Source organism: Caretta caretta, chromosome 2, assembly GCF_965140235.1.
Source record: "Caretta caretta isolate rCarCar2 chromosome 2, rCarCar1.hap1, whole genome shotgun sequence".
Taxonomy (NCBI): Eukaryota; Metazoa; Chordata; order Testudines; family Cheloniidae; genus Caretta; species Caretta caretta.
The window spans coordinates 43,775,384-43,803,333 of NC_134207.1; the positions used below are offsets into that span (position 1 = coordinate 43,775,384).

At 42.6% G+C, this 27,950-nt stretch overlaps 2 protein-coding genes across 3 annotated transcripts in view; both read left to right on the forward strand.

The window, feature by feature from the left end:
• RAD54B (RAD54 homolog B) overlaps positions 1–27,950 on the forward strand; it is a 124,060-nt gene that overhangs the window by 38,323 nt on the left and 57,787 nt on the right. The gene's annotated exons all lie outside the window — the stretch shown is intronic.
• FSBP (fibrinogen silencer binding protein) lies at positions 3,002–27,595 on the forward strand. The gene is made up of 2 exons (XM_048841238.2): positions 3,002–3,711; positions 17,697–27,595. Exons 1-2 carry the CDS (start codon positions 3,341–3,343, stop codon positions 18,214–18,216), a joined length of 891 nt encoding a protein of 296 aa, XP_048697195.1. The 5' UTR covers positions 3,002–3,340; the 3' UTR covers positions 18,217–27,595.

Genomic DNA, 27,950 nt, shown 5'->3' on the forward strand with positions numbered 1-27,950 from the left:
TCACTCCTCAGCTGCAGAGGGAGGGCTTGGTAGGGTGGCGGTATGAGTCGCTCATCAGGGTGGTCCAGGTGCAGGGAACTGGGGCTTATCAGGGGAATTCTGAGTGCAGGGGGGTGAGGCTCAATGGGAGGGTCTGGGCATGAGGGGGTCTGGATGCACAGGGGTTGTGTGGATGGGGGAGAAGCTCCCTGTACAGGGATCCCTCCCTCTGCAGCTGAGGAGTGATGGATGCAAGAAGTGGGGTGGGAGTGAGGAAGGGATTTTGCAGAGCTTCCTGCAGCCAGGGGAGAAATGTGGGGGTGGGTCTGACCCAGCCCCAGATGCCGTGTGGGGCAAGAGGTAGTCTCTTCCTTCCTAGGCCAGCCTGGACTAGCAGCTGAGCCTGGCGCAAGGTATGAGCCACCAGCAAGATCTTCCCCAGTCCTGTTTCCTGCCCCACAGTGGTTCACTTCTCTTCCGGCTGCCCTGGGTACCTGAAACATACTGCTGGCAAGGGTTGCATGACTGGTTTTGTGGCTTCCCTGCCAGAAAGTGATTTTTCTACGGGGAAGCAAAGAAATCTGCAAGGGACATAAATTCTGCACATGCGCAGTGGCGCAGAATTCCCACAGGAGTAGGCAATAGACAGTATATTGGGATTTTCAGGTGTCCCAGTTAAGTGAGCTCTGATTTGTGCACTTGAATTAATTGAGTTAATACACGTACTGAAGCATGTGAGTGAGTGAGGGGAAGGAGAATTGAAACTGGTAGGATACAAGTTGGTCAAGAGCTGTGGGAAGATTGGAGTTGTAGACAGAGAGAAATTTAGGGGAAGCGATTAGGGTCATCAAATGAAGGCTTAGGATATGTTTCATTCAAGGGAAGTTGGAAGGCTCCAGGCACTTTAATGAACATTACAGACCTGGCTGAGTCCTCCTAGTATGGGGTCACCAGTCTGTAGTAATTGGACTCAGCCTTTGGATTTCATGTTCTTCCAAGCCAGTTGGCTTGGGCAGAGTCCCACCATGATCTTTAGATTTGGGCTTTAGATAAGGCTCGCTCCTAGGTGCAGATCCTTGTCTGAAATCCTTCCTTGGGACTTGAGACTCCACAGTCCAACTGCCCTAGGCCTCAAGACCAGTCCTGGACTTCCTAAGTCTCTCCAGTTGCTGATGCTTATTCCCCCAGAGTTCCATTCCATTTTGGATACTCTGGTTTATCGTTTAACTCTTTGGTGACCACATGGCAGGTAAAATAAGGAATAGAAGCTTTGCACAGGAATTTCTAAAACCAAAGTAACTTTTACTCTCAAAGCATACAAGAGTTACAGATCTTTAGGTGAAACAACAAAAACTTATATGCCCTCACGCCTTCTTGTGAGTCCTCAGGGCATAGTCCATATATCAAAGTGTAGGCTCCTCCTGCAGTCCTCTTGTTGTGGGCAGTGGTTGGTTGGTCTGAGAGGGAGTAGAGTAGACCTTGATCTTAAGTAAAGTGTCTGTCCCCTCTTTAATGTGACTCATTCACTGGCTTCAGTGTCATAGTCAGGTGGTTAAAGCCCTAGCCCCTCTTAGAGACAAACTGGTAGAATCAGGTTTTTTTGCCTGATTACTCTCTTCAGCAAATACCATTGTTCCCATAGAGTCATTCATAATTGATGGCCCTCTCATTCAGGGTCAGACACCTTAATCTTTCACACTAGACATTACTATAGGCAAAGAGCAAAGCATGGGAAAAAGAGGGCAAGCTAAGCGTAAAAAGCAATGTTTTTACCAAGAGCTCACACTCCAAATACGAGTTTTTGTTTCTCAAGTTCTATCTACAATGGGCTTCAAACCTTTTTTAAGAAACTCTGTTTAATCTTGCTTTGAATGCAGCCCCGGACAAATGAATCAGCACACTCCTACCTAGATCTGTCTTTATTGCCTTTAGATACTTTTAACTATAATTGGATTTCTTCCCCTTCACCCCCATCCCAGCCGACATTTTTCAAGGATAAACATGGTAAGCTTGAGAAGCTGTTATCAATATCCCTTCAAATCAAACTCCTTTTTCAAACTTGGTGCTCAGAACTGTACACAGTAACTCCCTACAAGCTCCCCCTTTTTAAGTGGAACCATTCTTTTCCTTAGCTTTGTAAGTTCTTTTGTTTCTCAGATTTTGTTGGTTTAATTTAGACCATGGATGTTTAAAACCTGGTATATGTATTTTTAAATAAGACTGTGTTTTAAAGTGAGATTTTTGAAAAATATTAGCTATGCAGAATGATTAGCACTGGTACAGTATGCACATCTTGTTAATAAAAATATTTGACACTGAAAGAATGCCTCGAAATATTATCATAAAAGTAGATTTTTTTTTTTTCCTGGTGAATAGTATGAAAATCCCAGTATCCACACACTGTAATACACTCAGTAAATCTGTCATGACTGAATGTAACCTTTATTACATGCAGACTGGGAGTTAGATCATGCCATTTCTTAGGCACTGCAGACTGAATGTTGATGACATACGCATTACAGGACAGGCATGTTTTAGCAGGGCACAGCTGCAGGCAGAAGCTAAAGGACAATTCATTGTTCATGTATATCTCTTTTTTTGTTTTTGCTCTAGATAAATGTTTTATCATTAACAGACTGCTTCTTTAAAACGCCTGTGTGTAGGTAGCTAAAGCAGCCTGCAAAATGCAGGAGAAGCTTAGCTTTACTATGAAGTCTGAGTCTGAGTGTAACCTAACTAGCTAGAGGATATGCAATTCCTGATTGACAGCAGGACTAGCATTATGCAAATGCTGTAAGAGCGAACAGCAGCTGGGGAACAGTGATCAGGGGCTCTGTTAGGGATCTCTCTACACACGCCACACTTATCTCTCTAGTTTTTATCTCTTCTGCTGTTGTGTTTCATTTCAACAATCAATAAATTACACAAAACAATTGTTGCTTTTTTGACAATATTAAATTTAAAATCTCAGAGCAGTTTCAGCTTTTCAGCTAGAGATCTGTGAGAGCTTTTTACTCAAGCTAAATTGGTTAAATTTCAGCTGGGTAACATGCTTATCTTTCAACCTTTCTGTTTTTAAATCCTGTGTGTCTGGTCCCTTCATACTAAAGTGTATTTTGCTTGTTTCTTCCCGTCGTCTTCAGTCTGAAGCCTTATGTAGGTCAGGCTTGGCTTAAGCAGATTTCCTGAACCTGCGTCAGCTTAAGCTGAAGGAATTTTAATAAACCCTCCCTTGTAGGCGTGGGCCTAAATGAGACTAGCCTAGTTAAGCCTGATCTTTTTCTGTTTGTGAAAAAGAGCTGAGCAGAGCTAGGGACTGCATGGTGGTTTCAAAAACTGCCTCCTTAATTCAGAGATAACAATGGTTGGGAAGGCCAGATCTTCTAATTTTACCTTATCTGAAAAGCTTGATTTGCTAAAACTTGTGAAGCCGTATGTTAAAATTCTTGAAGAACATACCAATAAGCATTCAGTAATAGTGGAAAAAAACAAATGCTGGGATATCATAGCCGATAACTACAATGCCATCGGAGTAGATCGTCCTCCTCGTACTGCACAGGGCCTGCGCACGCTGTACAAGAGGCTCAAAGAATATGCCAAACAGGAGCTATTGCAGCAAAAGGAGACCCATTCAGATTATAAAAGCAGCATTTCTGAGCCAACCAAGAAAGTTGTGGAGATGATTCCACAGATTTCCAGTGTGTGTTTAAGAGACAGGAGCAGTTTACAAAGGTGAGATTCATTTTACTTTGTTATTAAATTAAAATTATAGCGCCTCCTACCTACTTTATACGTCTTATTCTTAACTTGAGTTCAGTGTACTAAAGCAAATACCCACAACAGAGCTGAAAAGGATTGGAAACAATAGTAAGATACTATTTCCTTTGTTTTATGGTGACTTAACATTGCATTCTATTTTCAGCTGTGTTTCAAAGCTTGTTTCAGTGTCTTGTGTCATATTCTGGAAGGTGAGGGTTAAGAGGGAATCACAGAGAAATAGTAGCTCCAACCTCTACCCCTCCCTCACCTTTTAATAGGCAGATTATTCAAACACCGAAGAACTGATGGCTATTCTCCTCCATTTAAGGTAATACTGCAGTCATCTTGCTGCATATAAAACTATTACCAGTTTACATAAGATCCATATAAAGTTCAGGGAACAAAGAAATCTATTTCGTATACCTTGTCTGTATCATAAATTATTCTATTAGGCAAATATTGAATATGTTTTAATTGAATCCAGATCTTAAGTACTTTGTCTCCATACAGTAAAGTGCCTTTAACAATACAAATAGATTTGTACAGATTACCTTTCCTTCACTTGCTGACATTTTCTGAAACCAGAGCAAAGCTAATTGCAAAATAAACTGTAAATAACAATACATGTATTGTATGCTAGGCAGTTTGGAAGCATATAGACAGAGATTGAGGAGCTACAGAAGCAGAAGTTTTTTCTTTTGTAGTTCTTTAGTGCTCCATGAAGTAGGAGACTGTCTAGATTTGAATCAGACATAGTACAAGCAGGCAGTGGGCAAGCTTCTCCCCACAACTGCTATAATGCCCCTCAGTTCAGACTTACAACACACTCTACTGGTACAGTATTGATCTTTCCAGGATCAGAAACTGCCAGGGTCAGATTTTGCTTCCTCTGGATGCAGATATTTTAAACTAACAAGGATAAAAGTAAACATGATAAAGCTACATTTTTACATTATTTTCATTAGCAGATCAAAATAATATGTGAAGTTGGCTTCCCATTAATCAGATACTACGTATAGTTGGTTGGTGCAACAGCTAAGTGTTCTAAGGGAAGCTGGCATGTGCACACATGGGAAGTTTGATTCATGGTGCCAATGACTGAACTGAATGGTAACAATTGTCTAAATCCTAACGTGCCAGATGCTCTTAAAAAAAAGAAATAACATGCTCTTGTGGGGCTTTGTTGTAAAGAAATCTGTAACACCAGTGCAGCCTAGTTGCTACTGGTGAATGCCCATATAGGTAAAATTCAAAAGATCTTATAAAAAACAAAACAGCCTTTTTAATTAGGTATAAAAGTGATGTTTTGATCACCACCTCCTGTAATGAAAAAATTAGTCTGAGAGCTATAGATGTTACCGGGACTTGTATATAGTAATGGTGCTTTTCATGCACAGCATATTCAAGAGCCAGTGATCTCCATAATTTGATTCCTGCAACGCAAACATATTTGAAATCTGTTAGGACTCTGAGAACAGTGAATTGGGGCCCAAAATGATTTCCCCTAATATACCAGTTGGTGCACTAAGTATTGGAGAAATACTTTTAAATAATTTATACAAAATGCACTATTATTTTGTATTCTTTCATTTTAACCCTGAATTACACCCCCCACCCAAACATAACCAGTTTTAACCCATTATAACATGACTTAGTTTTTGGAGGTATATATAAGTAGGTGACAAAGTCCTAATGTCACCTGGTATCTGGTAAGAAATTCTTACCTTAATTTAATTTAATTAAACAAAACCTGTGAATCATGGGTGCCTCAGGGTTATAAATACCACCCCCATTATGGTAACTGTTATTTCCCTTTCTTTCAGTGGAGTTGGCAGGAGTCCCATTATAACTGCCAAAGAAGAGCTTCTCTTATTACAGTTCCTTCTTTCTGTTTTCACCTTCTATCTTACTGTTGTTTAGCTCTTAAGAAACTAACTAGAAATAGGTTTAGAGTAGCCCAAGAAAGCTTATGCTCTAATAAATTTGTTAGTCTCTAAGGTGCCACAAGTACTCCTGTTCTTTTAACTAGAAATAATCCACAGGTCTGAGTCACATGGAGGCTTAGCATTTTGCTAGTTTCTTGATGGGGTCCACTGTAGTGGATCAGTGTAGATTTCTCACCATTGGGCTGTTCTAGACCGTATCAACTCCCAGTCAACCTCACCTCCCCTTTCTGGGAGCCTCTCTTTCTCTTTAGCTTGACCTGCTTCTCCTGATACTTGTTTCCACCCCTTGCCTCAGGCTAGGAACAGCAAGGAAGGGTGAGGAAGGCCACATTAGGAGCTGAGGCTATGGCAGGAAGAAAAACAGCATGTAGCCAGCAGTGGAGAAGAGACTGTCAGTAGTACTTGGCAGTGGGAATGGAGCATGATGCTCTGTGCTTGCTTGGGGAGAGAAACATTACTGGTTGGAGGGCACAAGAGGCTCAAGAGAGTGAAGTTTTTGGGTGAAGTGAGAGGGAATGAGGTACTATATTTATTATAAGTGAAGCAGGAAACAACACCTATAATTAGGCTTGCCCAACACTTCTCATTTTAAGACCTGTTTTCAATTGCTTATAACTTTGCTAAACTTTAATAATTTGGGTTGAAAGTTTCCATACCAAGTGCTAGCCTTGGGCTGAATTTTTTTAATTCTGTGTTTGTACAGTATCTAATGTACAAATAATAATTTTCATTAAGAAGCTCTACTGCCTCCATGCTTTAAAGCAGGATGGTCGCCCTGGTGTCAGTGATGTGCCTTTTGCCATCCTTATGAAAATCCATCCAAATTAGGCTCAGTTAGGATCCCCTGAAAATCTATTTGCACATATTCAATAGAGGCTTGTTACCATGTGGCAGTTTAATACTCTGAAAATTCCATCTGGGCACGCTCCAGCCTGAAGCTGCAGGGGCTGAGCAGGACTTTCTGTGCTGTTGCTCTTCAGAGCTATCGGGGATGGAACAGAAACTTAGTTTTGTATGCTCTCAGTACTTTGCCTGCTGGCACCCAGACAGCAAGGAGGAGGAGGAGGAAGGTTTCTGGATAAAATGCAGAGGAGTGAGAAGCTAGACCTGAGGGATGGCTGGGGATGGTGGGAGAGACTGGGAGGAAGGGGTGGGGAGGTTGAGAGACTGGGGCATGGAGAAAGGGAGTGGGGGAAAGACTGTGACTGAGGACAATTACCCAGGGGCAGGGTGAAGAAGGGCTAGGAGCAGAGAAGATCAGACTTGCTAGGGGAGAATGGGAATGGGACAGAAAGATCTGTAACCACTAGACTACACTCTCCTTAGAATCTGAAATAACAAAAAATTCCAGCATTTCATCATTCTTCTGCTATCAGGAAATATCTGTGAAACTGTCTGGCAAAACGTTTGCTTTATCTCCTCCTAATGACTAGCCCATGTACAGGATGAGAACCTACTGTGAATATCATTTACTCGGTTAACTCAAATGGCAGAGGTCTGTACTGTGGATCTAAGAGTTCCAGCCCTAGTGGTGAACAATGTGGTTGGCAGTATTGTTTCACATGCTGGAATTTTGTTTTTTTAGTTTACTTTTTTAAAAATATAGTAAATTGCATACAAAAAGAATGTTAAGGTTGTAAAGTCAAGCACTCAAAAGTTAGGAAGTAAAAGAATTAAGGCCCATGCAACCTTAATTGTCCCCCTTTTGTGTATGTATTATAATACAGTCTTTAATTACATGATCACATTATTTTTCCCACAGGACTCCTGCCTCATTCAGTACACAAGATGTACACTGCTTAAGGAATTAATCTGGGCTGTGTATTGAATGAAGCAGTTGTCAGTAGGCCCCGGGCCTCATTTGTTTTACAAGTTGAAAGGTGTGTAGTGAATGAGTCAGGGTCTTGCATGAAGAGAAAGGATGGTCTCATGGTTAAGGCATTTGAAAACTGGGTTCTATTCCTGCCTCTGCCACAGAGACCCTGATCCACAAAGGGATTTAGGTGTTGTGACACTCAGCATTGTAATGCTTGACTTTCAGGTTCCTAGAAAACCACTATCATCACTGGGATCCACATAGCCTGAATTAGGTGTCTATGCTCCCTATACAATGCATAGGGAGAAATAGGTGCCTAAGAACGGGATCCACAAAAGCCCGCACACTAGACAGGGAGTTGCCTAAGCTAGCTAATGGGAGATGCTGCCAAGAAGGGTGTGTCCTAAGCCTTCCCCTCTCATGAAGTTAGGCACCTCCCTGTAGTTGAGATCTAGGTGCCTATCTCTGCATTCTACAGCCAGAAGTCCCTTTCTTGGAGTCAGGCAGTTTAGTTGCCTAAGCAAAAAGATGGAGAAGGAGGTGGATGTGTCTCCTTTATGACTTTTAGCTCAGTGGTTAGAGCACTCACCCAGGATGTGGGAAACCAGGGTTCAATTCCCCCTTATGTATGATGGGAAGAAAGGATTTGAGCAGGGGTCTCCTACCTCTTAGGAGAGTGCCATAACCACAGACATATGGAATATTCTGATGTGGGGCTTCCTCAGTCTCTTCTATAGAATCTGTTCCTCCACTTTGGGTAAATAATTAGAGTCATTGGGGCAGAGTGAGAGAGCGAGACTAACTCTGTAGCTTGGTGGTTAGGGCACCCACCTGACAGATAGGTGAACAAGGGTGTCTAGTTCCACTGTTTGGGTTGCATAGGGAAGATAGGTAGGGGACTACCTCATTTCCCTTTCTTTCTTTGTGGATTTTGCTGGGGCTTAGGCATGAGCTAGATTTCTGGACTTCTAGAGTGAGGCTGCAGTGTACATGCTCAAAGTGAGAAAACATAGGCATCTACCGTAAAAAAGTTATTCATTGAGTGAGTTTTGGTGCCTATGGGATTACGCAGCAGCTGAGACAGGGAACTGTGGATTGCAGTGATGCCTAAAACTGGGATTTAAGCATCTAAGTCCCTTTGTGGGTCTTATGTGATGCTAGGCAACTCACTTAAACTAAACTTTTCACAGGTTGCCAGTAACTATGGTCATGTCTACGCTACCACTTATGTTGTCAAAATTTATGTTGCTCAAGGGTGTGAAAAAAACATATCTCTGAGTGACGTAAGTGTCACTGGCATAAGTGGTAGTGTGCACAGCGCTCCTGCCAACATAGCTACCACCGGTCATTGCAGGTGGTTTAATTATGTTGATGGGAGAGCTCTCCCATCAGCATAGAGCAAGTACAGTAGAGATCTTACAGTGGAGAGCTGCATTGATACAGCTATGTCTGTACTATGTCTCTAGTGTAGACATAGCCTATGTGTTCCTAATTTTCTGGGTGTCCAAGTTGAGAAATGTGGGGCTAGATTTACAGAAGTGCAGAACACTCAAGCTGAAACTGAAGACAAGAGCTGTGCTTTAAAGAAATAAAGTGCTATAAAATTAATGCTAAGTTCTGTTAAAAAAAAAAAAAAATGAGGCCATAGGCCCTCAAATTGGGCATCCGAAATTAGTGGGCACTTTTGACCTTAATCTCTCTGTGCCTCTGTCATAAATATAAAGGCTAGCTAATGGGAGATGCTGCCAAGGCTAACCACCTATAAATCCCTCCTGGCCAGAGGAAAAACCCTTTCTCCTGTAAAGGTTAAGAAGCTAAAGATAATCTCGCTGGCACCTGACAAAAATGACCAATGAGGAGACAAGATACTTTCAAAGCTGGAGGGGCGGAAAACAAAGGGTTCTCTCTCTCTGTCTGTGTTGTCTTTTGCCGGGACCAGAGCAGGAATGCAGGTCAGAACTCCTGTAAAAAGTTAATAAGCAATCTAGTTAGATATGCGTTAGATTCTGTTTTGTTTAAATGGCTGAATGTGCTGAATGGAATGTATATTCCTGTTTTTGTGTCTTTTTGTAACTGAAGGTTTTGCCTCGAGGGATTCTCTATGTTTTGAATCTGATTACCCTGTAAGGTATTTACCATCCTGATTTTACAGAGGTGATTCTTTTACCTTTTCTTTAATTAAAATTCTTCTTTTAAGAACCTGATTGCTTTTTCATTGTTCTTAAGATCCAAGGGTTTGGGTCTGTGTTCACCTATGCAAATTGGTGAGGATTTTTATCAAGCCTTCCCCAGGAAAGGGGGTGTAGGGCTTGGGGGGATTTGGGGGGGAAAGACGTTTCCAAGTGGGCTCTTTCCCTGTTATATCTGTTAGACACTTGGTGGTGGCAGCAATAAAGTCCAGGGACAAAAGGTAAAATAGTTTATACCTTGGGGAAGTTTTAACCTAAGCTGGTAAAAATAAGCTTAGGGGGTTTTTCATGCAGGTCCCCACATCTGTACCCTAGAGTTCAGAGTGGGGAAGGAATCTTGACAGCCTCAGACCTAGAGCCCTGCAAATCCGCAGATATCCACTTTATATCCTTTCTGCGTATAGCGGATGCGGATAAAAATTTTGTATCCGCTCAGGGCTCTGACTGTAAGAGCCGGGTGGGCAGCTGTGAGGAACCATGGCACAGATCCTCCACCTGCCCTGGGCAGGGAGGCTGGGGGGCAGGGACACTGAACGGAGAGGCTAGGGGACAGGGACACTGGGCTGGGGGCTAGGGGGCAGGGACACTGGGCGAGGGGATGGGACATTTGGCAGAGGGGCAGGGACACTGGCGAGTCCCTGTGGGTGGGGAGTGGGGGGCTGTGGTTCTCCACAGCTGCCAGTGCTGCTCTCCCTGACCCAGAACCGGCAGGGAAGGGGGGTGGCTCAAAGCCGCAGTCTGGCCATGGTATGAGCTGTGTGGGGAGCTGCAGTGGATCCTCCACCTGCCCTGGGTGGGGGGCCCGAGTAGCCCCCAGGCAGCTCCACAGGTCTTCCCCCTCCCCCGGCCAGGCCAGTGTGGAGCCCAGACGGAGAGCTGCAGGGAGCCGCGGCAGACCCTCCTCCTGCCCTGGGCAGGGGGCCTGGCAGCCCCGGGGCAGCTCCACAGGCTCCTCCCACCCCCTCGCCAGGCCAGTGTGTAGCCCAGCCGGGGAGCCGTGGGGAGCTGCGGTGGACCCTCCACTTGCCCGTGGTGGAGGGGCTGAGAGTAGCTCCCAGCCATCTTCCCCCCCAGTTGAGGGCAGGTAGAGGGTCCGCGACTCCGCACGGGACTCCCCACAGCAGCCCACGTAGCTCTCGCCGACTGGGCTCTTGCAGGGGGATGCCTCGGAGCCTCAGCCCAGCCCCCAGTGTAGAGCCATGCAAATCCACGGTTATCCACAGATAATTTTTGCGGATCGGATGCACGTACACATTTGTGTAGCCACACAGGACTCTAGGCAGATCCTCATCTGTAAAATGGGAATAATACTGTAATACCACTTTCATGGGAGTGTTTTGAAAATAAATTCATTAATATCTGTGAAGCATTCAGATTCTGTAGAGATAAGCACCATAGAAAAGTCCATAAGGAAGTTAATAATTCTGTCTTCAGAGCAGGATTTAAAAAGTGTGCAGTAAATGTGGCCTAGGGTCACACATTCAGCAAGGAGGATAACCAAAATATTGAATAGCTGATCATTAAGTAAGCATCATCCGTCCTATGCACTAAAGAAGAGAAGGGTCCTGTGGAAAAAAATAATTTGTAATCATGTAATTAAAAACTATATCATAATGCATATGCACTAGGGGGGCAATTAAGAGTGTATGGGTCCTAATTCTTGTACTTCTTAACTTTCTTGGCTGGCCAGCCTTCCTCCTCCCTGACTGTGATTTCCCACCTGTACTCCATGCTATGACTCTCTTGCTACCTTACAGCTACTCAGGTCACACAGACAGACACACACACACTGCAAGAGAAAAAATAATGCAGGCAGAAGTCCAGCAGCAGAGTGGGGGGCTCTCCAGTTTATTTCATTTAGTGCAGCATGTATGATTACTTCCTTGTGGGTAGGTAGCAAATGTGTGCATTTGGTGCAAGTGGCTCATGGCCCATAAAGTTCATGCCTGGGCTCTTCAGACCAGAATGGCTCAATTGGAGGAGCTAAGGGAGACAGAGGTACATAGATGAGACTTTCTGGGATGCAGTAGAGTGGTCCCACCCCTTCATCTGTCAGTTGAGGAGGATGAAATCTCAGGGAAGGAGAACATCAAGCTGGAGCAGAGGGAAATAATCCCATAGTTGGAACCTTCCTTCCAGATGATGTCCTGGTATCTTCTCACACTGAGGATACCTCTCTGTGGGAGGGGACCCCTGTTATTAGGAAAAGACTGGTAATTCTAATGGGGGATTTAGTTATTAAAAATATAGATAGTTGGATTTGTGATGACTGGGAGAACCATATGGTGAATAACCTGCCAGGTCTGAAGACCTCTCAAGACATCTAAACAAACTTCTGTGCAGTGCTGGGGAGCACATAGGTACCAGGAACATAGGGAAAGGTAGGAGAGAGGTCCTAAAGGCCAAATTCAGGCTGCTAGGTAAGAGATTAAAATCCAGGACCCATTAGTAGCATTCTCTGAAATGCTTGCAGTTCCACATGCAGGGCTAGTTAAACAAATAGAACTACAGGGTCTCAGTATGTGGATGAGGTGATGGAGTTTGGAGGAGGGAGTTGGATTTATTAGGAACTGGAGAATCTTTTGGGAAAGGAGGCTCTATACAGGTAGGATGAGCTCCACCTAAACCAAAATGGAACCAGATTTCTGGAATGTAAAAAAAAGAGGAGTTTTAAAATTAAGAAAGCTGACAGATGTGGAAGAACACATGGTTCAGACAGACACACCCCTTAGGGGAGGATTTATAAAGGGAATACTTTAAAACCTAGTAAAGAGAAGAGGATAGAAGTTGATAAAGTACAGGTAGGATCTGAAGAGAAACAGTTAAATGAAAAAGAGTGCCTTTCAGTTACATCACATGAAGGCAAACAGCTAAATATTGACAAAATTTAAAATTGTTTGTATATTAATGCAAGAAGTTAAAAAGCTAAGATGAGTGAACCTGACTGCCTGGTATTAAATAAGGCTATTGATATAACAGTCATCACAGAAACTTGGTGGAATTATGATAATCCGTGGGATGCAGGAATATCGGTACAAAATATATAGGAACGACAGAGTAGATTGTGCTGGTGGGGGAGTGGCACTACATGTGAAAGAAAGCGTGGAGTCAAATATAGTAAAAATCTTGACTGAATCAAACAATACTATAGAATCTCTATGGATAGAAATTTCATGCTTGAATAATGAGCATAGCGGGAGGAACATACCACCGCCTGGCCAGGATGGTTATTGTGATGGAGAAGTACTCATGAAGGTTAGAAAGTCTTCAAAAACAGAACAGTTAAAACCTCAAAATAAGCGGAGATTTCAACTATCCTCATATTGACTGGAAGCATGTCACCTCAGGACGGGATGCAGAGAGAAAATTTCTAGACACCATTAATGATGACTTCTTTGAGCAGCTAGTCCTGGAATCCACAAGGGGATGGGCAATTATTGATTTAATCCTAAATGGATCTGACCCAGAAAGTGATAAAACAGCTTTTATTGTATGATCTGGCACTTCACCAACCGGAAAGCTCTATAAACCGGGATTTAAGCTTCATTAAAATTCTGGTTTATAGTCTGGTTGGTGCAGAGCTCACAAGGGGTTGGGGTACAGGAAGGGGTTTGGAGCGTGGGCTCTGGGAGGGAGTTTGGGTGTGGGAGGGGATGCATAGTGCTGGATCCAGGAGCCACTCACCTCGGGTGGGTCCCCACAAGCGGCGACCTGTCCTGGCTGCTCCTAGGCGGACGTGCAACAGACGGCTCTCTGCACTACCGCACCCCAAGTGCTAGCAATGCAGCTCCCATTGGCTGGGAACCGTGGCCAATGGGAACTGGAAGAGCAGCTCCTGTGGGTGGAGGCGGCGCGCAGAGCTGCTTGCCGCACCTCCGTTTTTAGGAGCAGCCGGGACAGGTCACAGCTTGCAGGAGCCGCCTGAGGTGAGCAGCCCCCGGATCTGGCATCCCGCACCCCCTCTTCCGCACCAAACCCCCTCCCGCATCCAAACTCCCTCCTTCTTAGTTAACCGGCATTTTTCACTTACCTGCACCCCCCATTCCCCCAACATGCCAGATAAAACAGCTTTTACTGTACCTGAACCACTCGGTAATAATAGTGACCATAATGTAATTAAGTTTAACATCCTTTTAAGGGGAAAAATACCAGAGAAATCAACCACAGTAGCATTTAACTTCAGAGCTACATAAAAATGAGGAGGCTAGTTATAACGAACAGTCACAAGTTAAATGGCTGCAAGCTGCATGGAAAGTTTTTAAAAACACCATAATAGAGGCTCAAATTAAATGTGTACCCCCAGTAAAAACAAACTACAAGATGACCCCCCCCCCCAAGCCATCATGGCTAAACAATAGAGTAAAAGAGGTGGTTAGAGACAAAAAGGCATCTTTTAGAAATTGGAAGTCAAATCCTAGTGATGAAAATAGAAAGGAACATAAACTCTGGCAAGTCAAGTGTAAAAGTGTGCTTAGGCAGGCCAAAAGAGAATTTTGAAGAGCAACTAACAAAAGACACAAAAACTAAAACCATTTTTGCTGTTAAGTACATCTGAAGCAGGAAGCCTGCCAAACAGTCTCTGGGGCAACTGGACAATTGAGCTGCTAAAGGAACACAGAGAAGACAAGGCCATTGCAGAGAAACTGAATGAACTCTTTGCATTTGTCTTCACTGCAGAGGATAAGAGGGAGATTCTCACACATGAAACATTCTTTTTAGGTGACAAATCTGAGGAACTGTCCCGGGTTGAGGTGTCAATAGAGAAGGGTTTGGAACAAATTGATAAATTAAAGAGTAATAAGTCACCAGGACAAGGTGGTATTCACCCAAGAGTTCTGAAGGAACTCAAATGTGAAATTGCAGAACTACAAATTGTGGTCTGTAACCTATCATTTAAATCAGCTTCTGTCCCAGATAACTGGCAGATAGCTAATGTGACACCTTTTTTTAAAAAAAGGCTCCAGTGGTGATCCTGACAATTACAGGCCAATAAGCCTGACTTCAGTACCCGGCAAATTGGTTGAAGCTATAGTAAAGAACAGAATTATCAGACACATGGATGAACATAATAAGTTGGGGAAGAGTCAACATGACTTTTGTAAAGGGAAGTCGTGCCTCACCAAACTATTAGAATTCTTTGAGGGGGTCAACAAACATGGACAAGAGTGATCTAGTGGATATAGTATATTTGGATTTTCAGAAATCCTTTGACAAGGTCCCTCACCAAAGGCTCTTAAGCAAACTAAGCAGTCATGGATAAGAGGGAGGGTCCTCTCATGGATTAGTAACTGGCTTAAAAATAGGAAACAAAGGGTAGGAATAAATGGTCACTTTTCGGGGTGGAAAGAGGTAAATAGCAGGGTCTCCCAAGGATCGGTACTGGGACCAGTGCTGTTTAACATATTCATAAATGATCTGGAAAAAGGGCTTAACAATGAGGTGGCAACGTTTCAGATGGTCCATAATTACTCAAGATAGCTTAGTCCAAAGCAGACTCTGAAGAGTTACAAAGGGATCTCACAAAACTGGGTGATTGGGCAACGAAATGGCAGAGGAAATTCAATGTTGATAAATGCAAAGTAATACACATTGGAAAACATAATCCCAACTGTACAGCCAAAGTATTGGGGTCTAAATTAGTTATCTCTTAAGAAAGAGATCTTGGTATAGTTGTGGCTAGTTCTCTGAATACATCTGCTCAATATGCAGCAGCAGTCAAAAAAGCTAACGGAGTGTTAGGAACTTTTAGGAAGGGGATAGATAAGAAGACCCAAAATATCATCATGCCACTATATAAATCTGTGAGTACAGTGTGCAGTTCTAGTAAATCCATCTAAAAAAACTAAGATATACTAGAATTCAAAAAAATACTGCGAAAAGCAACAAAAATAATTAGGGGTATGGAACAGCTTTTTTTGTTGTTGTTGTTGTTGGGGACCAGAGATTAAAAAGGTTGGAACTGCTCATCTTAGAAAAAGAGATGACTAAGGGAGGATATAATAGCAGTCTATAAAATCATGAACGATGTGGAGAAAGTGAATAGGGAAGTGTTATTTACCCCTTCACATTACACAAGAACTGGGGTCACCCAATGACATTAATAAGCAACAAGTTAAAAACACATGAAATAAAGTGCTTCTTCACACAGTGCACAGTTAACCTGTGGAACTCATTACCAGGGGATGTTGTGAAGGCCAAAAGTATAACTGAATAAAAGAATTAGATAAATTCATGGAGGATAGATCCATCAATGGCTATTAACTAGGAGGGTCAGAGATGTAGCCCCATGCTCTAAACCTCTGTCAGAAACTGGGATTAGATGACTGAGGATGGAGCACTCAGTAAATTTCATCTGGTACTGGTCACTGTCAGAAGACAGGATGCTGGGCGAGATGGAACATGGTTCATCAGACAAAATAATATTTATATTTTGAGATTCCATTTATTAGGAATTTTTTTCTCTTAAAATTTGCTTTTGATCAACTTCTTGTAAGATAAATTAAGCAAAGAGACTTTAGTTAATATTAACATAGGAAAATACAATTTGTATTCTTATTCATATCAAATAGGAGCTATAACCCTTGAAAACTAAAGGTTTAAAGTGATGGGCTTATATGTTTTTCTACCAGGGCTGTTTTCAGAAATGAGTAGCATTCTAGGTCAGAGGAGGAGTGGATGAGGGTGGCGCTGGGGAGAGGAAGTATCAGCTGGCAGTGAAACTGTTTCAGCAGGGACCACTTAAATCTAAATGCTGTTCTCTCTCTCTCCCATCCCACTCTGTTGTTAGTGCATAAGAGTTGCCTGCTTCTGTCACTTTCACTTTCTTCTTCTGCATTGCTCCCTTGCCTGCTTATCACTGATAGCTTTTGCTTTACCCATCCTGTGGGAGAAGAAGGGCCCACCAAGCTGGTTCTGTCTAATCTATGTAGCCTCCTTCATGGTAGAATATAATACCCAAAGGAGGAAGACAGAGTGAGAGAGAGACTATCTTTATGAGAGAGATAATCCCAGTCAGTGTACTGGTGAGGTTTTGCCTGTATTTTATCTGGCAGAGGGGCAACATTTTAAACAAATTATTCTTGATTAGCTATGTCACAGTTGCAGGATAACCGCACCTCTGTTCTCCCACAGTTGTCCCTCAAAGGCACCTACTTACAGGTTTCTGGCTCCCAGCCATCCCCCTCTTGGATGGAGACCCACATCTCGCTCCCTCCTGAGCAGGGATTTTTAAGGCTGCACAGTTCCCTGCCTTACACTTTGATATCCCTACCAAGCCACACTGCCTTAAAAGGCCTGTGCTTTGTTTTCTGACCAGTGTGTTGCCCACAGTTATAAATTACCTCGCAACTCCTAAGCAAGTATATTTATTCTTAAGGTAAAAGCATTATAGGGGAAAACGTATTAAAACAATAAAAGAACCTACACCTGAGCTAAAAAAGTTATTAGAGGTCACCCCCAATTTCTGCTTTGGGGCTCTGGTAAGTTTTAGTCCTTTTAAACCCACCTAACTGGGTTTTCCCGATGGTTATCATTTCATTTTAGATACAGAACGGAGACAGGGCAGATCAGTTGCTTTTTTTAATACAGCTCAATCTTCTGATCTTGGTCCTCTGTGACAGGTAATCAACAGACTCCTCAGGGTGCACCTTTGAAAGACTGTTTTGGGGTTTTTTTTATGCATAACTGGAGTTGTGGAATTTGCATTAGCCTTTCCCTAGGGATTCCTCAGGAAATCCACTTAACACTTTCTATCCCAAAAAGTACACATTTATTTGGCACAACTCAGTATAGTCTCTTGAAATCCTATATACTTCCCAGGGCTTACATCTGTCACCTCTCCCCACTAGGGAAGTTGCATACAGTCCTAGCTCACCTTAATAAAGTAAGGTCTTCCAAGATATATTGCAGGAAATTGCCATATTTATCACAAATTAAATTTGCTCCTATTTTTGTATATAATGGCTTTTGTTTACAGATAGTGACTTAATTATTATATATATGTTTTAGCGCTAATATAGATAAAGAAATGGTTGCTGGTACCAGTTCCCCACAAGCAGTGTTGGATCACCATCCTGTCACAATGGAGTTGGAACCAGAAGAGGATGTCAAACCTCCTCCTTCCTTGGCTGTAGATTCACAGCAGAGTGAGGACTTAGAACAAGGAGAAGAACACCAATTGGTGCATGTTATGGAGAGATCTCCTTCAACTTCACTGTCTTCTGTTGATATGAGAATGATGTTGTCTTCATCTCCCATCCCAAGAAGAGATGATTTTTTTAGGCTCGAGGTTGGAGAACGCTTTAGGCCAGCATGTGGGTATGAGCCACAGATGTTGCAAATGCTGAAAGAGGAGCATCAGATAATCTTAGAAAATCAAAGAAAAATTGGGCTTTATGTCCAAGAAAAGAGGGATGGCTTGAAAAGAAAGCAGCAGTTGGAAGAGGAGCTACTGAAAGCAAAAATCAAAGTAGAGAAGCTGAAGGCAATAAGACTACGACGTGATCTGCCAGAATACAACAGTCTTTAAATATTTATCATCTCTGTCATATAATCTGAGATGTTTTATTCTCTGAGATACTTTATAATACATTCTTTTTGCCTAGCAAAATGATTTTTTATGTTAATTTGGATGGATCAAAATCTAGCCTTGAAAAATGAATGCATGTTTTCCATTTTGTTTATGTACATTAGCAAAAATGTCAAATGTCTTTCACAGGTTTGAGTCTTCTCAATATTTCTAGTCTGAAGTATAACCAGATGCTGTAGCTCTGTGTGTAAGATAAAAAACTGCCTTTGGAAATCTTCCACTGATCTTTATTAGAGCTGGAACAAGCTAATGAAAATTTAGACAGGTGTTCTTAAAGGTGTTGATTTTATGCTTTATTCTTTTTTTAAAGCAATTCTTATCCTTTTTAATATTCTTTATGAAGTTATTTGAAGGTTAATAAATATATATAGAGAGAAGAAATAAAGGCCATGTTTCTTTATATATCTTTTTCACTCATTTTAAATTTGTAAAGCCTATGGCAATGATGAGATTTTGCTAATGTGTTATATTAGCTTGGAGAACATAGGAAACTGACTGGATTATTTTATTTTTTAATGCTCAACTGAGGAAAGGTTGAACACATATCTTTTTAAAATTTAACATGTTTTATAATATTCAGTGTATGAAAGTTTCCATATGATAATTTCAAAATAGAAATGCTGAAGGCAACATTTAAATTTTCAGAACTGCACGCATGCATAATTTGTGTGCACAGTTACTGTGATTGTGTATTCAATTGTGGTAATTACACTGGCAAGTGACTAGAAAGATATCTAATTTGTTCATTTCCATGCATAATTACTATGATACATGTGCAACCAAGACAGATGCAGGTGCGTTTGGATCAACATCACTGTTATGCTATAGCTACCAAAATGCCATAGTTTCTCTACATAAATAATTTGTGACCCAAAATCCAAGTAAGATTCTTTATTATCTAGGATAATTTTTGTGAGTGGTACGACTTTTTATTTATTTATTTACAAATAAAAATCCCAAACACAAAAAATAAATCCATTCTTCTATCCTTCCTAGCAACATCCCTTGCTTGCAGTATAGTCCCTATACTGTTATGACCACTATCAAGGAAGCAGGGAGGCAAATAAATGCCTGTCAATCATAGCTATTACATAAGCTCCAGACTGCCCATTTCTTCATGGTTCTTTGCCTTCTGCCCTCTGGAATCATGGAGCAGCACCTGCCTCAATCCTCTGACTCCATATTTCTTCTAACACTATTTTCCCTTCCTCCAACTTCTAGCACAAGAAAAGGATATGAAATACAGGGTAAAGGAAAAAGAGAGAAAACAAAGGAGATATCATTCTACCTGTGTCTGCTGTCTAGGGCCCCAGCAAAAAAGAGAGGACAAAAGCAGCAATAAGGAGGCCATTCCCTCCTATGGCTGCTTCCACTCATGACTCTATCCACCAATGCTCTTTAGATCAGCTGCTTTCTCTACCCACACAGGGTCTCTCCATATGGGTGAGGGGCAGCGGTCTGCATCAGTAGATGAGGTAAGCCCTGCTACTACTTATCGGTCTCCTGGGCCACTCAGGATATCTTTATAACCGCAGGTGTGACTGATAACACAGTCTGAAGACTGTAGGATTGCATAGGTTTAATTAAGGGCTTAACTGAGCCTAAAGAACCTTTATTTGTGATGCTGTTGTGAGAGATGGATAGAAACCAGCTTGACTGTCAGAACCCAGGATGAATTTGTGGAATTATGTGAGGTAGCGGGTGGGGGGGTGGGGTGGGAAAGTGAGAGGAAACAAATCTTTTACTTGCAACCTGAGGAAATCGAAATCAGTGAGATTCAATGAATATGGAACTCCACAAACCGTTTTTTCCCCCCTACAGTCACTTTAGGGTAGAGCAGAACTTTAAGCCCACGTCTACACTCACACTTATATCAACAAAACTTATGTCGCTCAGGTGTGTGAAAAAAACACACACCTGGGTGACATAAGTTTTGCCAGCATAAGTGCTCATGTATACAGCTCTGTGTCACTGCTCATTTAGGTGGTTTTATTATGTTGACAGGAGAGATCTCGTGTAGAGCAGCTACATGAACGATCTTACAGCAGCGCAGCTGAATTGGCACATCTGTGCCACTGTAAATTCACTAGTGTAGACATGGCCTAAGATTAGAGCCCCATTCTCTGTATTGTGCCTTTTGTATGCCTTGAAGGGTTAACCTCCAATAACTAGCCTTGATTTCAGTACACACCCTGGCCAACCCCAGCATTCTTCAATTCCAAGATACTGATATGTCTTGTAGAGCTGGAACCACTTCCACAGGACATTCATTTTCCTGAGCCTACAAGACTGAAAACTTTTTAAAAAATAAAAGGCATTCTTCCTGCTGTACTTTACCATCCAGGATGTGGCTTCTGAGGAATGGGAACCAGCTTAAAGTAAATTTTCAGTGCCTACCTCATAGCATGGAAATACCTGGCTTTGCCGGAGAATCTAGGTTCTGCTTATCCAGTGTTATGGGGTAGATGCCAAGTTGTTTCTATGTTCTTGTTCCAAGTTCTCATAGACGTGGTCCCACATTCAACAGAGGCCGGAATGAGGTCGAATAGGGCTTATGGTGTTGCAGTGGTTGACTTGACTACAACCCACTCTACACTGGTTATCAGAGCCCGCCGCATAGACTTTGGAAGCTTTTCGACATAAATGTCCATTTCTTTCAACATCTCTCTCTACAGATGTTATCTCTGTGAGGTCCAGAACCATGCAACTTTCCACTCTTTGCCAGCATCAGGTGGCTTCTCACCAGGAATGGAGAGGTAGATGCAAAGACCAAATTGGCAGAATCTCCCCAGCGTTTTAGATTCTGGGAGGAAAAGAGTTGGGTGGATGAAGACATAATAGAATATGGAGGTCCCATGAAGACGCTTTCTCCACCATCCTCACTCCATACTATGATTGTATTTTTTCTGTTCTGTTTGTAAGAGAAAGGAGTTTTCTCTTCTTCTTTGTGCTAGCGGCATCTTCTATCCAGAGACTTCTCATATTTCCAGTTTCCTTTTTTCTAATTTCATCATGGTGGATCTTTCAATTCTTGGGTCATTTTGCAGTTTGCTTGCACCTTGTCATGTGGGTTTACTTCTACCTTTAGCCATCCTCCTTCAAATGTACTTTATTTTTTTTCCCATGGAAGATGTCCTTTCCTTCTCTTAGTCTATCAAAAAGGCAACCACATTTGGTGCTTCTCTCCCTCCAATTATTATGGGTCTGCACTTCTTCTCTAGCACCCATATCTGGGTTGCATCATCACATTACTTGCCTCTTAGACTTGGACATCTTTCATTTCTTAGAAAGTGTACCTTCAGTATTGTTATGTTGCAGCTTTAAGGTATATCTACACTGCAGCAAAAAACAAGCTGTGTTCACACTACAGTGGGTAGCTAAATATGGCAGTGAAAGGCTCTGGCCAGGGGGATGCAGCGGGGAGCTGAGGGAGCCTTTCCGCGCTGATGGAGTCTTTCACTGTGGCAACTTCCCACTCTGGCAACTTCCCACTTTCGCTGCCATGGGGAGCTGCTGGAGCCTTTTCCCACTGTCTCCCTGCTGCCAGAGTCTTTCCCTGCTGCTGGAATCTTTTGCCACTGCCTCTCCACTGCATGAAAAGACTCCGGCAGTTGGGAGGCATCAGGACATTACACTGCTAAAAATAGCAGTATTGATGTTGGAGGCCTTGTTACGGCATGTAGAGAGTGAGTTTTGGCATGTCTTGATGCGCCTAAACAGTGCCTCATTATCTAGAATGTTGTTTATACCCATTTGTGGGGGGCATGCAGTTTACGTACTCTACACACTGCCATCAGGAGTGTGCTGTGTAGGCATACCCTTAGGCAGTTCTTCTGGACCTGCAGTCTTAGGAACTGCTCTGTTCCAGTACACAGCCTAACTGAACTAACATATATGATCAGGCAGCTTGGAAAACACAGCACCATGTTCTGTCCTTCTCCCTCCCCAGTCTCTGTACCTTACCAGTGCCTCTATCCCTGTCTGCCGCAGAAAAGTGTACCTTTAGCAAGGATGAGCGAGTGCAGCCTTCACCTTCGTGGGGTCTCCGAACAGTTTATGAGTGTGCTTCCAGCAAGATAACCATACTAAACAAGTCCTGGAAAGAGCTGCAATCCCAATTTTGAGGGATATATTCATTTGCTTGAGATTGAGGCAAGGAACTGTGATAGTGTTCCCCTCCTTTCCTCTTGACTCAGGACTTTGGAGAAAAATAAGACATGTCAGAAATGATACGACTGCCTCTTTTGTTGCTCTTCATCTTTGAGAACAGGAGTATCACCAAGTTCTCCTCCTTGATAAATGCCCTTCACCTGGAGCATCTGTTCCAGAGACAAGTCAGTTTCCCCAGCTCATGTCACCTAGCCTTGACATCCTCGAAGCTGAATGAAGATGGTATTTCACTGTAGGATTTTTGGAGGATGTAGCTTGCGGTGTTTCCTCCTGGAGAAGGAGTAAAAACATAAGAATGGCCATACTGGTCAGATCAAAGATCCGTCTGGCCCGGGGTGGGCAAACTTTTTGTTCTGAGAGCCACATTGGGGTGTGAAATTGTATGGAAGACCGGGTAGGGAAGGCTGTACCTCCCCAAACAGCCTGGCCCCTGCCCCCTATCTGCCCCCTCCCACTTCCTGCCCCCTGACTGCCCCCCCTCAGAACCTCCAACCCATCCAACCCCACCCTGCTCCTTGTCCCCGACCTTCCGGGACCTCTGTCCACTGACTTCCCCGACCTCTAGCCACACCCTTGCCCCCAGACAGGCCCCACGGAACTCCCATGCCTATCCAACCCCCCCTGTTCCTTGTCCCGTGACTCCCCCCAGAACCTCAACCCCATCCAACCACCCCCTGTTCCCCGTCCCCAACTGCCCCGACCCCTATCCACACCTCCACCCCGTGACAGCCCCTCTGGGACTTCCACGCCTATCCAATGCCCCCTGTTCCGACTGCTCCCAGGACCCTCTGCCGCTTATCCAACCCCTCCACCCCCTTACCATGCCACTCGGAGCGGCGGGAGCTTGCAAGAGTGGCGGGCCAGAGTGCTGGCAGCGCGGCATGCGGAGGCTGCACAGAAGTGGGGACAGCAGGGTAGGGGCCGGGGACTAGCCTCCTGGGCCAGGAGCTCAGGGGCGGGGCAGGACAGTCCTGTGGCCCAGATGTGGCCCGCGAGCCATAGTTTGCCCGCCTCTGGTCTAGCCCAGTATCCTGTCTTCCGACAGTGGCCTATGCAAGATGCTTTGGAGGGAATGAACAGAACAGGTAATCATCAAGTGATCCATCCTGTCGCCCATTCCCAGCTTCTGGCAAACAGAGGCTAGGGACACTATCTCTGCCCATCCTGGCTAATATGCCTTTGATGGACCTATCCTGTTATAGTCTTGACCATCACAACATCCTCTGGCAAAGAGTTCAACAGGTTGACTGTGCTTTGTATGAAAAAATACTTCCTTTTATTTGTTTTAAACCTGCTGCCTATTAATTTCATTTGGTGACCTTTAGTTCTTATGTTGAGAAGGAGTAAATAACACTTCCTTATTTACTTTCTCCACACCAGACAACATTTTATAGATCTCTATCATATCCCCCCTTAGTCATCTCTTTTCCAAGCTGAAAAGTCCCAGTCTTATTGATTTCTCCTCCTGTGGAAGCCATTTCATACCCCCTAATCATTTTTGTTCTTTTCTGTACCTTTTCTAGTTCCAATATATCTTTTTTTGAGATGTGGCGATCACATCTGCACACAGTATTCAAGATGTGGGTGTAGCATGAATTTATATAGAGTCAATATGATATTTTCTATCTTATTATCTATCCCTTTCTCAATGGTTCCCAATATTCTGATAGCTTTTTTGACTGCCGCTGCACATTGAATGTATGTTTTTAGAGAACTATCCACAATAACAGCAAATTCTCTTTCTTGAGTGGTAACAGCCAATTTCGATCCCATCATTTTATATGTATAGTAGGGATTATGTTTTCCAAAGTGCATTACTTTGCATTTATCTACATTGAATTTCATCTGCCATTTTGTTGTCCAGTCACCCAGTTTTGTGAGATCCTTTTGTAGCTCTTCACAGTCTGCTTGGGACTTAACTATCTTGAGTAGTTTTGTGTCATCTGCAAACTTTGCCACCTCACTGTTTACCCCCTTTCCCACATCATTTATGAATATGTTGAATAGGATGGTCCCAGTACAGACCCTTGGGGACTCCATTTACCTCTCTCCATTCTGAAAACTGACCATTTATTCCTACCCTTTGTTTTTTATCTTTTAACCAGTTACTGATCCATGAGAGGACCTTCCCTCTTATCCCATGACAGCTTACTTTGCTTAAGAGTCTTTGGTGAGGCACCTTGTCACAGGCTTTCAGAAAATCTAAGAACACTATATCCATTGGATCCCCCTTGTCCACATGCTTGTTTACCCCCTTAAAGAATTCTGGTATATTGGTGAGGCATGATTTCCCTTTTTAAAAAAACATATTGATTCTTCCCCAACAAATTATATTCATCTATGTGTCTGACAATTTTGTTCTTTATAGTTTCAACCGGTTTGCCCGATACTGAAGTCAAGCTTGCCGCGCTGTAATTGCGAGGAACACCTCTGGAGCTCTTTTTAAAAATTGGCATCACATTAGCTATCCTCCAGTCATTTGGTACAGAAGCTGATTTAAATTTAAATGTTACAAACTACAGTTATTAGTTCTGTAATTTCACATTTGAGTTCCTTAATAACTCTTCGGTGAATACTGTCTGGTCCTGGTGACTTATTACTGTTTAGTTTATCAATTTGTTCCAAAACCTTCTCTAAGGACATCCCAATCTGTGACAGTTTCTCAGATTTGTCACCTAAAAAGAATGGCACAGGTTTGGGAATCTCCCTCACATCCTCAGCTGTGAAGACCGATGTAAAGAATTCATTTAGTTTCTCCACAATGGCCTTATTGTCCTTGAGGAATTGGACTTAAATTTGTACACTCAGATTGGGACATCGATCTTTCCCTCTGTTTTAGGGTTTTCTATAGTGCCTATCACCAAAGTAGCTGACCATTCCTTTATCTGCTAGGTATTAGAGAGAGGGATGGATGCACAATTATGCTCCCTTCAAGTCCTCTACTTTCTATATGGAGGGTTGAAGGTTATTTTGCTGCAATTGCTGCAATATGCAGATCATTCAGGTAAGGGACATTGTCAGTTGCAGGAGAAAGCAGTCTCTTCACATTGAGCTGGGAACCAAAGTACTGGCCTGTTAGCCCTCAGACATTTGTCATTAGTTTTTCAGATGTCTGTAGATGTCCCTTCTGAAACTGGAAGAAGCATTTCTGAAATTGCTTTCTCTCAAGGAGGCACTTCTAGTTGCTATTGAATCTCTCTCTTTCAACAGTGAGTGATTTGAATTAATTGATTATCTCCCTAATTTCCCTTTGTGTCCAACTGTTTTTCTCCCTGAGTGCGTGGTCATGTCAAATATTATACAAACTCTTAAAAATATTGTATTCAGAGCTGTAATAAAGGCAAGGCAACCTGCTATTGCCCAGAAGGAGCAAGAGCATTGTTCTTGTATGACCAAGGTATGAAATCTCATCCTCATGTCAGAAGTGTCACTGCTCTTGAGTAATGATAATATTTTGGGCTTGGCAGGTTTAAATGCCTGTTTGTACGACTAACAAGGCAGCTACTTAGTTTCACCCACCACTACCAGTCTTTTGCTGCAGACTCTTGCATTTGGCTACTGTACAGATAAGTTTTGGGATACAGTTGCTGTCTGTAAGGACCGTTGCCAGGTAAAATGGGAGAACTGGGATCTACAAAATGACAAGGCAGTATTGCTTACAGGTAATCCTGTTTGTCATAGTTCTCTCTTCTTTTGTCCTCCATCTCTCCCACCTTCTAACTTGGGGTGTTGCCAATTATTTTCTTTCATCTCTGTTGCTATTTTCCTGTTTAAGAATCCACAGCACTAGAATCTAGGTCAGCGAAACCTGGAGCAACTGATGTTCCCACATCGCCCCCAGGAAGTCATGCAGAGCCACATCCAAGGACCATTGTGGCAGTTAGGTGCTGCAAGAAGTACTGCCCAAAGGGGCCGGAGCAGCAGCACCCTAGGGTCCTCTGATTGGACCACTCTTACTTTTTAACCCTGAAGCGTGCCCCAGAAAGTTGTCTGGGCAACCACACAGACTTCTGGCTCGTTGCAACTCCAGACCTTGCCTTGTGTCATCTCATTTCACTCTCCGATCTTCGGACTCCAACCCCAGCCTGACTTCTACCCTGACTCTTGTCTTCTGATTTCAGCTCTCACAACTACTCTGACCACTTCCTTGTAGCCGCCTCTGGACTCCACGACACCAGCCTAACAGTACTGCCTACACCTTAGTATCTTACATCCCGGTTTAGATATTTTTTTCTCACTGGACAGAATAGAGTTTATATATTGTCTTTGATTGACAGACCTTTTGCCCCCAGCTTCCCAATAGGTGAAGCCATAATACTGTCTGTAAGAGCTATTGCTAAGTGGGAGAAGAGAGGATATGACAAACAGGTTTGTTGGTGAGTAATCTTCCCTTATTTCATCTCTAACTCCTTTTAACAAGGAAGTCGGATGCCATGATGGAGGGAAGGGTGGGCTGGGGTGCAAAATCCAGGAAGTAAAGAGAGATTACAAATTTTGGAATTTGTTCCATATTTTTGAAAATTGCTTTGTTCCACAGTGTTCAGTTAAAAACACGTGTTATGGAAATGTTAAACTTTACATAGCTCTACAGGCATTAAGCTGAATATATTTTCAATTCTTAAATTTCCATGTTTAAAAAAGCTTTAACAGCACACTATATTTTTGGTTTAATTTCTTATCTTATTCCACAGTATTATAGGGTTGATCAATTCTAGTTGTGATAAAATAATAATAAACAAAAAATCCTTGCAACCGGAGAGAATTTAAATAATTATTGTTCTAGCATATTGACTTCTTTTAAATACTTTGGATGGAAATAAATAGAAACCCTAGAATAGTGAGTTTATTTTAGAAAGAACTTGTATTTTAAAGGTTGAAAATGCAATTTAAAAGATAGCAATGTAGTACATGTGCTTCATAATACACATTTTTGATCTGTTTTTTTTATTCCTTTTGAATTTGTTTTTAAATCATCTGAAAAGCTCATTGCATAACATTTTGACACAGTGTTTGCTATTTACTATTGTTACATTTTAGAATTTTAACGGAGCTTCTTTGTGTAACAGATTACTGAAATTAAGATGTCCTGTGAATTATGCGTCTTGCTGATTAATAGTAAAAATGAAAACACTCAGTTTTATCCCAGTCAGACTGACTTTATTGATTAAATGGTGTTCTTTATTAAAGTGGAGTCCATGTGGCCTGAACAAAGTTCCATTAGTAGCAAGGATATGACTTCTTTAGATTTTACTGGGTTTTAGCTAGCTAAACTTCTCCGTTGATCCGGCTTATGGATCCTCCACAGTCATTCTGTACTCTACCAAGTTTGGAGATAATTGTGATTCTTACTTTGGGAGAGGAGAGGAGAGAGTGAAATGGCGGGAATGCTTTGTCTTCTGCAACCATGGAATGCCACAGACATTCTCCAGTGTACCTGTCCTCCTTCTGCAATGTGGGATCTGATACCACCCAACATTATGGTTATGTGGAATAATCTCTTGGAC